At 43.7% G+C, this 13,191-nt stretch overlaps 1 protein-coding gene and 1 long non-coding RNA gene across 4 annotated transcripts in view; one reads left to right on the top strand and one right to left on the bottom strand.

Annotated features, from left to right (window-relative positions):
* GRK3 (G protein-coupled receptor kinase 3) overlaps window positions 1-13,191 on the bottom strand; it is a 118,879-nt gene that overhangs the window by 104,757 nt on the left and 931 nt on the right. Inside the window, exons 1-2 of one of the 3 annotated variants that reach the window (XM_059408694.1) lie at window positions 13,025-13,101; window positions 347-488 (exon numbers count right to left, since the gene is read on the bottom strand). The exons of 1 other annotated variant lie outside the window; for it this stretch is intronic. Coding sequence is in view for 1 of the 2 variants with exons in the window: in XM_059408693.1 (XP_059264676.1) it covers window positions 13,025-13,137 (113 nt within the window). In the remaining variant the exon portion in view is untranslated. Of the gene's footprint in view, window positions 1-346; window positions 489-13,024; window positions 13,186-13,191 lie in introns of those variants that run through there. One more of the 3 variants, XM_059408693.1, reaches the window with a different exon arrangement.
* Window positions 13,008-13,191, top strand: part of LOC132023281 (uncharacterized) — a 4,313-nt gene continuing 4,129 nt past the window's right edge. The window contains exon 1 of the long non-coding RNA XR_009405911.1: window positions 13,008-13,098. This is a non-coding gene — a long non-coding RNA (uncharacterized LOC132023281). The remainder of the gene's footprint in view (window positions 13,099-13,191) is intronic.

Genomic DNA, 13,191 nt, shown 5'->3' with positions numbered 1-13,191 from the left:
GATCAGTGGGTTAAAGCCTCTGCCTTCGGCTCAGGTCATGATCCCAGGGTCCTGGGATCGAGCCCCACATCAGGCTCTCTGCTCAGCAAGGAGCCTGCTTCCCCCTCTCTCTGCCTGCCTCTCTGCCTACTTGTGATCTCTGTCTGTCAAATAAATAAACAAATCCTTTAAAAAATAAATAAAATTTTTTAAAAGAGTTGCAAAATGATGACTCTTCTATCTCCACCATTTCTGCCAAATGCATTTGCTGCACTTCTGTGAGGAAGAATTATGTCCCATCAAGGAGGACTCTCTGATCATCCTCAGATACAGCTCTTACAGGAAAAGTAAGTGTGAAATTCTTTACCTTTTTGATTGTCACTTCTCAAGGATGAAGTTAGTAGCATATTTTCACTGCCAGTGGTAATGGGTAAGATGTTCTGTTTTGATATGTGCTGTCTGGGGCTCTCCCTTTCGGATATCATGGATGTATTAGCTTTATACTGCCACTGTAAAAAAAAAAAAAACTCAAACTTGGGAGCTTCAAACAACAGAAACGTATCATCTCACAGATCTGCAGGTCAGAAGTCTGGATGGGGTCTTGCTTGGTTAAGGTCAAAGTGCTGGCCCAGCTTTGTTCCTAGTGGAGGCTCTAGGAGAGCACACATCTCCTTATGTTTGTGAGCTCCCATATTCCTCAGTCTGTGACCCCTTTGTGCCGCCAAAGCTGGCAAATGGCAGACATTCCTTCTCATGCTGCCTCACTTGGACTCTGACTCGCCTTGCTTCCTTGCAGTGGTTCTGGGCACAGCTGGGTAACTCAGGATAATAATCGTAGGTTAATAATCTCTTATTGTAAAGTCTGTACACCAGCTTTCTGAATTGTATCTGCATTCCTTAATACTTTCTTGCCATGTAACACTCACATACTCACAGGTTCTGGGGACTACATTGTGGACATTTGGCAGAGGGGAGGCTATTCTGCCCACCACAAAGGTTTGAATATAACCAGAGAATTTTCATCAACTGCAGCCATATTCTTTTGATAGTCCCACTGTCCTGCCTTTGGCCAGTGGGGACCCCTTCTTCTTGCCCCTGTACTGGTTAGATCTGGCACCCACCCCAACTCTTAAATGGCTCCTTTTCCTGATACAACAGGTAACAGAAGCTCTAGGCTCTTCTTGCCCAGGCCCTGCCCACAACCAGAGGCAGGTGTGTTTGTGAAGGGTTCTCACGGTGAGGGGACAGCAGTTGTCTCTCGCGCTTTCCCATACATATATGTGATCAGAACCCCCCCCTCAAAAAAGATCATGAATTTAAAATGACTTTACAATTCAAATTTAACCAGGGTTTTTACTTAGCTCTTGTCTTGTCCTCCTGCATCTCTTCATTTACATTGAAAATCTTGGTTCTTATTACCCGGCTGTATTTATATAGTCTAAATGAAATTATTTTAAACTAACAATAACAGTAACACTTCTGAATACAGCCCTATTTATCCTTAAAACATACAGGACCACGTTTGGCATAATCTCACAAAACTGAAAACGTCCCTGTCTTATGGCTGGGGTCAAATCTACAGGCCCAAACATACCCAGGTCAGCACGCTCGCTGCCGAGGTGCTTGTGATTATGAACACAGGGTTAAGCAAACAATGGTTTTATGATGCATCATACAGCAATTCAAAAGACTGAAAAGCCTCTCCATGTTACCAATAAGGACAAGCTGAACATGTCTCAGTAAGTACAGAGGGCAAGTTGAAAAGGGACTCACTACTGTATCCCTGACAAACACAACCCCATCCCAGGTTGATGTCAACAACCTTTCTGTGTGAAGGTTAAATGTGCAACCTGTTTCATCAATTTCCTATCACCACTTAGAACTTCCTGCTAACAAGGTTAACATGAAAAATCCTTTACATGGCTAGAATAAACAGTCAAGTAGGTTCAAGCCAAGGATATGCATGTACCTGCTGATGGGCAGAGAGAGAGAATTTTGCTTTTTGTTTTTTATAACAGTACCTGTGAAATTACAAAAAGCTGTCTGGGGTCAGGAAACATTAAGAAACTCTCACATGCAGCTTTTCTCAATTTATAACGTGGCCATCATTAATGATAACTAACTCTATTACTGGACATGAAATTTATGACATCTTATCTTTTAAGGAATTATTTATATATTTATTATTAAATCAATATCTCCAGTGAAATTACATGTGAGCTCCTGGAGTACCTTATCAGATCCCTAGAGTTGATAACCCTTACTGGGTGAAGACAATTCATTTTCAAAGATTTTATTTATTTATTTATTTATTTATTTATTTGTTAGAGAGAGAGAGCAAACAGAAGTAGGAAGAGCGGTAGGCAGAGGGAAAGGGGTAAGCAGGCTCCCCACTCAGCAGGGAGCCCGATGTGGGACAGGATCCCAGGACCCTGAGATCATGCATGACCTGAGCAGAAGGCAGACGTCTAACCCACTAAGCCACCCAGGAGTCCCAACAATTCATTTTCATACTGTGTTGGTAATATCTGAAATTGACACTGTTCTAAGAATCTTCTTTTCTTAGATGATTCATATGGCAAAAGATAGTCTGTAGGTGTCTATTAAAAGGCAGAGTTTTGAGCCCTTTGCTATCAAGGTGATCCTGAGCAATTAGTTTCTCTCTGAACCTGAATTTCCTCCTAAAGGAGATGATGAGTACTGTAGAGCCATTTCCAAGAATCTGAAAATAAGGAAGAAAGCCTGCCCTCTGAGAGTAAAAATGTTAAATCAATACATAACACAAAGGGCAGAGAAATGCCAGACTTTTCCGGGGCTGGCCATCCCTGGCTGTGGCTTCAGTCACTGCATTATCAGAACCAGAGGAGATCTGCCCCCCAGTGAGAACAGGAAGGACAGGTCATCACAGAAGCAGTCACTGCCAGGGAATTCAAGTACCGAACAGCCGGCATAAGGCCACCCCATGGAGAAGGGACTTGGTTCCAGCTACTGAAACTGATGAGTCGCAGGCTAGACCCTTCTGACTCCTCAGGCCACAAGCCCGTGCGGGCTGCACTACCTTCTGCAGAACAGTACATTTCCACGAGGAAAACCCCTAGGACAGAATGCTCTGGTCACACAGCCTTCAGGTATCTGGGCTCCTGGGGGATTAGTGCTGAGCATAAAGTAGTCAATTTGATATTCTAGTTAGTTTGACTTTTCAGATGGATCTACTAGGTGAATTAGTGCATTGTGGGGGAGTGGGAGCCTCTAGCTTCATCAGATCCTCAAAAGGGTCTTTATAAAATAAGAACCACTGGGCAAGAGGAAAAACATGGGTTAGCCAGGCAGACTGGGATGATTGACATGCATTTTACTGTAAGACACAGATATGCTCAATGCAGTGAGCCTAGTTTCTGGGCCTGAATGGCTGAGGGCTGTCCCAGAGACCACAGGAAAGACATTCGTGTCTAGGGAGACAGCCCAAATCGAGAAAGCTCTGGAGCATTTTCTTTTGCTTTTTCAAATTTCTACCTAATATAGAGGATAATCGTAAAAACTAAAAACAGAATATACATGTAAAAATATAAAGTACTGCATACAAATATTAGTGAGGTTTTTTCTTTTTACTCTCAAGCAAACCTATCAAATAAATATGAAATAAATGATCAAATGTCACCATAGACACATACAGATCTAAACATTAAGTCCAGCAAGCGGATCCCCATCATGGTCGTTTCAGTATTGACCCAAGTCACGCCCCGGTTCTGGAGAGAGCTTCCAAAGAAGAGAAGGTTGGAATCACTGAGGCACTTCCAAAGAGTCTTGCTGTTTCTGTCTGTTGCACCGTCACAGGCCCTACCCCTAGATCCCTAGATGGTCATGAGATAACCACAGACCACAGCGTTTGACCTCAAATTCTAATCTCACATGAAGGATTTCTACCATCTACCTCATTAAACTTTTCCAGCACAAAATGGCCAGGAAAACATAAGCTTTTCTTACAGCACAACCTGATCTTTTTTTTTTTTTTTTAAATATTTTGAACACCCGTTCCCCAATAAGAAGGGCCCTTTACTGAAAAGACAGAGACACAGAGACACTGGCTGGTTTTCCTTAAGGAATAAAAAAACCCTAAGATTGAACCCTAAGAAATCCGTGACCACAAAAGCTGTCACACTTCTTTGGGGGGGGAGGGGCGTGGGGGAGATCATGAACCTAAGTATATCCGCTCTCATGCATGACTTAGAAACTGCTAATGTGGGACACCTGGGTGGCTCAGTTGGTTAAGCAGCTGCCTTCGGCTCAGGTCATGATCCCAGCGTCATGGGATCGAGTCCCATATCGGTCTCCTTGCTCCGCAGGGAGCCTGCTTCTCCGTCTGACTCTGCCTTCCACTCTGTCTGCCTGTGCTCGCTCTCGCTCACTCTCTCTGACAAATAAATAAAATCTTAAAAAATAAAAAAAAAAAGAAACTGCTAATGTGCACAAAACACCTTCCCCTTCTAGGCCAGTTCTAGTTGTGACATTCTGCATAAATAATCAGCTTTCCTCTACTGCTGGTGGCAACCAAAGAGAAGGAAGCAAGTCCTAAATGGAGCACAGAAGACAGCACAAAAGCTTTACACTCTATTCTATACTTAATGTCAGGAGGACAAGAGCCACCACGTAATTAGGGTGTCGTTACAAGAAAAGAAATAGTAAACACAGTTAAGGGAAGAAGGAAAGATGAATACGAAAATCCCTTGACCTTGCCTGTTGGGGTTAGTTCTGCTTCTAAATGGCATCTGGGCACCTTGCCTACCACCCCCTCCCAATCAAATAGCAAAAGTATCACATCTTTAAAAGAAGATACATCTGAAATGTCATCTCAGCTTTAGAACATTCACAATGCAAAATGAAAGCCTGCAGGACTCAACAGCTGTGTAAATGCCTTCCCATCTAAGTCCAAGTTCATTTTTAACTTAAGCCCTAATCAAACGCAATGCAGATACAGAACATTTAGAGTAACCTGAAAATACAACCAGAGTGATCTTTCCAGGGAGATAACAAAGAACAATGGACTGACTTCATGACACAAAGCACAAATACCGAAAGCCTGTTCTACAGTCCAGTTTCACTGCTGAGCACGTAGACCATCACTGCTTTCCCCAGCAAACTCCTAATGGAGTTGTAGGTGTAAGTTTTTGAATATATGAAACATAAGCCCTAAAATCCTCAGAAAAAGACTCTTGCAGCATGATTAAAGCTCATTCTCCTCCTAAAATATTTTAGCCTATACTTATCTAAAACGTATACAGGGCCTGGAACTTACTTAGCCCTTGGCAAGTGGCAGTCACTGTCATAATACACATGTAACCCATTCCAGCTTCCAAATTCGGACTTAGTGGAAATGTTAATCCCCTAATCAAACTCACGTAATGAATGTTAAATCACTGGAGGAACGAGAAATGTCCTCCCCATAACGGAACTTTAGAGAGACTCACACATACACTCGAAATAAGATTTTTCACTAGCTTTGCCATCACTGAATTAACTATAGTAATTTTACAGGTATCTTTGTAAATTTTAGTATTCTCATTTAGCGGGGTAATGTTCAAACTGATAAGCAGAGATTACAAAGAGCACATGCAGACTTCAGCTAGATTTGGGTAGTGACTAAAGGAATGGGGTTGGGGGGGGCAGCTTCCCAGGAAAGTCACTGTGGGATAACAGAACTGCCTTCAGATACTGGAAAACCTGTCCTTTTTACAAGGGATTAAACTTGTTTTGCATAACCACAAAGGACAGCAAAAGATCAGCTCACAGAATGAACTGCAAGAGAGCTTTCTAACACCACAGAGCTTCCAAAGATGTTCCTCAAAGATGACCCTGCCTGGCTGTCAGACAGGGACGTCACCCATTCAGTGCATGACTGAACTGGATGCCCTCCAAGATCTTTTCAAACATGAGATACTACAAAGCTATGTTATTAACATGCAATCTCTTACTATCTAAGGAACACTGAAATGAATCACCTTATGCTCAACACACTGAAGCTAGCTGCTTTTAGGCTATGATTTTTGGTTCATTTTACTGAAGCAAAGACTTCTAAAGGAGGAGTTAACTCTTCTAATTGCTTAGTTATCTGTATTTAAGAGCAGCATGCTTATTAGTGCTATGTACTAAGGCCAACATAGACCAGAGCCTGATGGATAGATGATTGGATTAATGGAAAGACGGATGGATGGGGGGGGGGCGGGATAGATGGATGGATGGATGGATGGAAGGATAGAAGGAAAGGACAGATGGATGGATGAATTGAAGAAAAAAAGGATGGAAGTATGGAAGGATGGATGGACCAAAGGATGGAAGGATGGGTGGATGAAAGGATGGATGGACGGAGGGATGGATGGATGGATGGATGGGTGGGTGGATGGAAGGAAGAAAAAGAGGATGGTAGAGGGGGGAAGTAGGGGAAGGAGGGAAAAAAGAAAGAAAAAGAACTGAGTGAGGCATCACGTGTACAAGGTTCTTGACACACAGTGCCACCACAACGCTAGAGGGAGAAAACTTGGAAGAAATCTGGGAAACTCACTTACTTATGTGTCTAAGGGTCAACAATTGCTCTTTGCTGCCTGGGCCAACAAACCAACTTTTCAGAAGTCCTGTCTCCCAAGCTTGCCTCCTCAGAGCACATGACCCAGGGGGTTCCACGCAATGCTGCTTTATATCTATTATGTAGTTTCTTAAGGTGCCACATTTCATGCTACATATAATCCCTTCAGCAATTACCTACGGTGTAAATAAAAGAAAAATCACCCTTTAATATTTCATCCACTCTTCTTCTGAGTTACCAATGTTTGCAATTAATGTTCTCTCTTGTTTACAACTATACTGGATGGATAAAAAATGGTCACAAGAGACAGATGGGGGGAGGGCATTTTGTGATCAGAAATTAAAAGATACGTCTTGTACAGACAGAATTTAAGTGACTTACCCAGGGCCCTTGGCAAGTTGCCAGTAGAATCAGGTCCATAGTTCCTGGTTCCTGATCTCGAACTTTATCATAGTAGAGCAGATAGTAGAGAGGACCCAGGGATGTAACAAGTGACCTCCAAGTTCACCAAGGATGAAGCTCTGGCCTAGGGACTTTCATATAATTACCACTTCCTACTCCTGAGACCCCGGAAGCAGGAAATGGCAGCAAACAAGAGCACAGGTCCAAGGTGGGTCGAGGCTGACAGCCACAAAACACCAATCACAGAGTAAATGAACAGTAAAGTAATGTTCACTGTCCTCTCTATATACCAACCTATATAGAAAGTTCTACAGTCTGCAGATGGTCCATGCTGAAGCACAGATGACCCAGAAGAAGACTTCCAAAATTAAAGGAAACATTTACAAGCTATGGGAAGCCAAGGTATTACTTCTCCCCCTGCATTTTATTTTAGACCCACAGAACAGTCAAGAAAGGCCCAGGGGTTGTAAATGCTGACCAATGGCAAAAACAGAAAAGAATAAAGACGTGAGAAACAGTAGGAGCAGAAGCAGAAACAGTAGGTCCAGAGATATCCAGTCTAGTTAGTACAGAAGTTTCTGAACACACAAATGATTTCACGACGATGGAGTGAAAGCTGCCTGGCCCATGGTCTCCATTCCCTCACTGCCAACATCCAGAGAAAGATAAGGACAGAGGAGACCATCCCACTTACACAACCTGTTTGCATCAAAATTTTCAGCATTCCTCAAACACTCGGAGAATTAACAAAGGAGGATTGTTGTGATAGAGAAAGTGATTTTTTTTATTGCAGATAAAGTCAAAAATATTGTTTCACCCCTTTACCCTTTTCCCCAAGATGGAAATTTCTGGGTGGGTGGGTGGGGGGAGACAGGGGCTGCTCTTTTTTCTAAATAATAACGCACATAAAAATCCTGTTTGTGGTGGGAGGGGCAGGGAGGGGTACTGAGGCAGTCTGTTCTACAAAATTTCTCAGAGGCAAGGTTGCACTTCTTATGTCGAACAGAACAGGCATTTAACCCTCCAGCTCCTCATGGGAAATAAGGAAGAAACTGCTTATTCACTTAGTCATAATTACCGCCTTCCCAGGTCCCAGAGGAATGGCTGTTCTCTGTCAGTCTCTGAACACAGTCATGACTTTTTCAGATGCTGCACCAGCAGCTCATCCACATAGCCCATAAAATATACTTTCCCCAAATGCAGAAGTATCACTGTGTTGTCTGTTCCTTGCAAAAGAAGAGATGAGGGTTGCTCCTTATTCCTCCTGGCCCCATGGCACAGAAAGGAGGCAAGAACCCAGATTCTGGGCAATCAGGGCTTGACTACACCTCGGCTGCTTTTTGGCTGTCACCTGGGTAGAGGCTGCCACTACTTACCAGGCAGCACACCAGTGGGGCACAAATGGCACTCGTTCTACAAAGTGCCCTGGGAGAGGGCAAGCTCTCCGTACATGGTAGTTGTTCTAGTCCTAGTTCATGGAAGTAAAACTTGTCTTTCCCTTATCAGGGCTGCAGGGACCCCAAGCATCCTGCTCTCCACAACTTTGAGCTTTCCTACTCTGCTTTGCCACTCGCTGTCAGATAAAGACCTACACTTCCCTGCTTCGAGCCCTGACGCCCTATCCAACCAATAGCCCCAGTCTTGTCCAAACACATGTTGGACAAAACCAAATTGAGCATGCTGGAAAACACCGTTAAGACACTGCCTCTAAGAACACATTGCATCTACAAACCAGGGCTGCCTGAACCGCAGAGACCCACTGGGCTCTCGATTCAAAACATTGCACAATGTTTTAGGCAGCTAGTTCTAGGCCCAAAGCTGATTGCACTGAAACATCTATTTCTAAGAACTGACAACTACGCACAGCACTGGAGTCTTCAAGTCACTAGCACAAATTGACTCTGAACCAAGCATGAAATAATAACAAAAAGGTCAGAACAAATTATATTTTGAATGTGTGTACCGTAGTGGAAAAGAGGCAAGAACACCGCCACCATCTTATACATAGAAATACTCCTCCCAACCACAAAGAACACTTTTTTCCTGACTGTTCATTCTTTCATCATTGACTTTTCAAGTTCAAAGCTAGGGGGCAAGGGGACATAGAATCCCCTACAACCAAAACAGAGAGGACTAGCTCAGAGCCACCAACCACCACTCACCACTCACCGATTGGAGTCAGGGAATGTACTGAAGAAACCCCACTCCCACAAAAGAAGGAAACGAAGTTACTTTTCAAGATCAATTCCACTTGATAGTTTTACAAAAAGGAAGTACACTATTACCATGTTACTATGGATACTACGGCTAGATAGCTCCTCAAAGGGAATAACTAACAAATCATTGTAAAAACACTTGGCAAACATGAGTTCTCTGATGATAGAATCATGAAAGCCATCCCAATACCACTTGTCTGTGGTCAAACAGAACCTTCAAGAAACTGCACTTGAAAGTAAACATCTTTCTTGAACCAATTGAGTATTTCCCACTAGACTGCACAAGCCCCTTGAAGGACAAGGCTGTGGACGGGTCCATCATGGCATTCCCAGGTCTGTCTCGGGAGAAACAGCTCTACAACCACCTACCGAAGTCACGTAATAAAAGGTGTCCCAGATGGCCTTAAGGATATTCTAAATACTCCAGGTAAGTTACAAAGAATCCTGCAAATGTTGTTTTCAGAACGTCCTATCATACTATATGAATACTTTGAAAAGACAAGCTTTGCAATTAATGATCCAAGATTGTAAATGTCCCCTACAGGGACATAAGATGCAGGGGACAGGTCAAGTTCATGTTACTCAACCTCTTTCAACTACTTGTGACTCCAAGTCAACCAAATTTCATTCTCTTTGGAAAAGGTTGAGAAGCAACAAGCCTCAAGTGCACGTGGTCTCGATGATCCACGGCTTTAAAATGCTGACCCTCTGTGGGTCTTCGCTTATGGATTAGCCTCTATTAAATGAAAGGACGTCTTTCCTCACATGGCATAGGGTAACGGGCATGCACATCTGAATGCTCATATTTCTAACTAGATCTGCACAGTGAACCCATGGGTCACGGGTTAGTATTCCCAACAGATCCCATTATCAGCTACATTAGCTCAATAAATGTTTCAGTAAACTGAAGCAGCTATGTAATCAGCTGTTACAGGATTTACACTCATCGGTTCGTTAATTAAATAATGTGTCAACATAACAAAATGGTTGCCTCTCGCTATCGCAGAGGAGCAAAATCGCCCCGGGGCGGAATGTTCCATCTTCTGAGAGTCTCCTGTAGATAGGCAGGGGATGGCAGACCCAGCATTTCATTAAAATTCGCTAGAGATTATGTAGTCCTGTTGCTTTTCTGCTCAAAACTATGTTAAGAGGCAAAGCAACTAAAAGGAGGAAGCATATAGCATTTACCCCAGTGATTTCGAATAATCGGACTGGAAAGAAATCCTCACTACGGATGGGCCAATGGCAAGTGTTATGCGCCTCATTCAGATACTAAAAATACAAATCTAAACATCTTTTTCAAGAGCACCAAACACTGGTGATCACAAGGTTCACTCCAAAATGCAGCTGAAAGAGAAACTCTTATCAGAACCTATTTGACCACGATCCTTTACCAGCAAGGCGAATCATATTAGTCTTGCCAGCCGATATGAAAATTAACTTTCTTACCATACTGACAAATCCCCCCAACCAACCACCCCTGCCCCAAAATCCAGCAGGCAGGCCACTACCTGCTATCCTCCATAGATAAAAAATCTTTGAGATGTTTTACTTGAAAATCTCAATGTGACATAATCCTAACAGAGCAGCACGAGGAGTGGCTGTTAACTATGTAAACGGTCACATTACAAAACTAAAACCAAAGCCACTGAGATAAATACAAAACAAATTAGAATCCTTGGAGGAGGCTCCAATAAGCTAATTTAAGAATCTATTTTAAAAAAAAGCAACAGAATAATAATTACTAAGAGCTGTTTCCTAAAATTACTCTCCTCTTAATATTTCTCAATTCTAAAATGTCATGAGAAATATGTTCACCATCTTCCAGTTCTGCCTTAACAGAAAGCATTACCAAAGAATGCCACTGAAAAACAAAGGCATTCATACAAGGAAGTGAATATCCTAAAGATATAAGTATGTTCTCAAGAGTGACACTAAAAAAGCAGAAGTCATATTAAGTTAAAAACACGAAAAGAAACAAAAAGAACAGAAGTTCCTAATTTTAATATTATATATCATACCCCAAAACTGCCGATGAGTTAAGATTTGTCGATTTTATATAGAGAGACACTATATATTTAGGACTCCCTGCCCTTTATGAAGAGTAGAAAAGGCAAAAGAAAAAAGGGAATTAAGCATTGAATAGAACATTCATAGAAATGCAGTTTTTTAAAAATGAAATTCAGGTTGGGTTTGGGGGTTCTTGTTTTACATAGCTTCCAATTTGCCAGAAATTTCAAACAGCACTGATTTTCAGTGAGCTTCATTCCGATATGTTAGACTCTGGAATCGAAGTGTTAATTTCACAACCCTCCAAAAGGTCTGTACTCTTCCTTGATTTTCCCTGTTTGACATTCTTTATCAAAGAGCACACCCTGCAAACCCAACAAGATGCATGGGGCTAACAAAAAGGGCAGGCAAGACAGAAATACCTAGCATGCATTCACTTACACAATTTGGCTCTTCACAACTGACTGAAAGGGACCGATATTTTCTGTCTTAGGGTTCAGGGTCATGAATGGACTTGTAAGAATCATCTGGAGATCACTTAGAATTAAAATAAATATATTTTTTTTCTTATGTCAAGATAACAATTTAAGCAATCTTGGGTGTATAGTGCTTGAAACACTAATGCTTTCAACGGAGAACAGCTTTGGTTTAGATTCTAATATTTTATAAAACTGCATGGTTTCCAATTCACCATACAGAAGATGCCATCCTTTATCAACAATTCTACCAAGAGCTAGTTAGCACATTCACTGTACAACTCATGATGGTGTTAATTAGAAAAGAAGCTAAGGGGGGGAAATCCAACCCTAATCCTTTGATAAACTGTTTGAAACTCTATTAATCTGATGAACGATCTTTTCTAGGCTGGTGCTAATGACATGAACCACTGAAGTCTTTAACTAGTTCCATCCATAATAAATCATGTGCGATATAAAATCACAACTTGGTATGGCCCTCACCAAACCCCTTGACAATTCAATCGGGCTCTTCTTTGGTCTTTTAAACAACAAATTCCTGTCTGGAATCAATCAACCAACGTGCGTTTAAAGTGAATCCCATTTCAACCTTTTAATAAAGTACCACCAGGGGATCTGCAAGTTAGGGAAAGCCGCTTAGCAGCAAAAAGAAAACTGTGTGGGTCACAAGCCACTCATCACTGCCTGGGGGCACAAAAGAGGAAAGGAAAGGATAAGAAGCTGAGTAAAACGGACCTCAGGAAGAGTAAGCATGGAAAACTGGACTTTAAGTACCTGGGACAAAAGGCAAGGAGCCTGCACTCCCCAGCCAAAGAACCCACGGTGAGCTGAGGAGAGGACGCAGTTGGCAAAAAGGGGCAGCAGGAACCAAAGAAGAAACGACCAGAATGCAGACCTGGGGAGCCAGAGGCACGGGTTGGAAGGGGCCCATAAGGATGGAGCTGGAGGGGTGACAGAGAAGGGGCAAAAGGGACAGGGATGCGGCTGGAAGAGCAGGCACGGGGCAGGAAGGAACCATGGCAGAGGAGCACTGACGACCCTAGGGATGGAACCGGACCCAGAGACGGGGATGGGACAGGAAGGAGCGACAGGGATGGAGCTGGTCCAGCCAAGTCACAACCACATCCCGGCAGCTCGTTGCTGGGGCGCTCCTGCGCTCCAGGCGCTGCGCTGGGCACTCTGGGGCGCTCTCAGCTGGAGTCCCCCCAGCAGCCCTCTGAGGCCCATTTCAGAGACAGAAACGGCGAGGCCGGTTGGTGGGGAACGGCTGAGGCCGAGCGCCAGACCCTCCCGGACGCAGGGGGTCGCTGGCGGCCGCGAGGGGCGGCGGCGCGGGGGGCGGCGCGGGCCCCGGCGGCCGGTACCTGGGCTCTGGCAGCACAATCTTCTTGCTGGCGCGGGCGGCCGGGGTCGCCTTGCTCTTCTCCATCGCCATCAGGTAGCTGACATCGGCCAGCACGGCCTCGAGGTCCGCCATGTTGGCGAGCGGCGGCGGCGGCGGCGGCGGCGGCGGCGGCGGCGGCTCCTCGGG

Source organism: Mustela nigripes, chromosome 8 (assembly GCF_022355385.1).
Source record: "Mustela nigripes isolate SB6536 chromosome 8, MUSNIG.SB6536, whole genome shotgun sequence".
In the NCBI taxonomy this organism is placed as follows: Eukaryota; Metazoa; Chordata; class Mammalia; order Carnivora; family Mustelidae; genus Mustela; species Mustela nigripes.
Note: the sequence above shows the minus strand (reverse complement) of the source record. Positions and strands in the feature narration are given on the sequence as shown.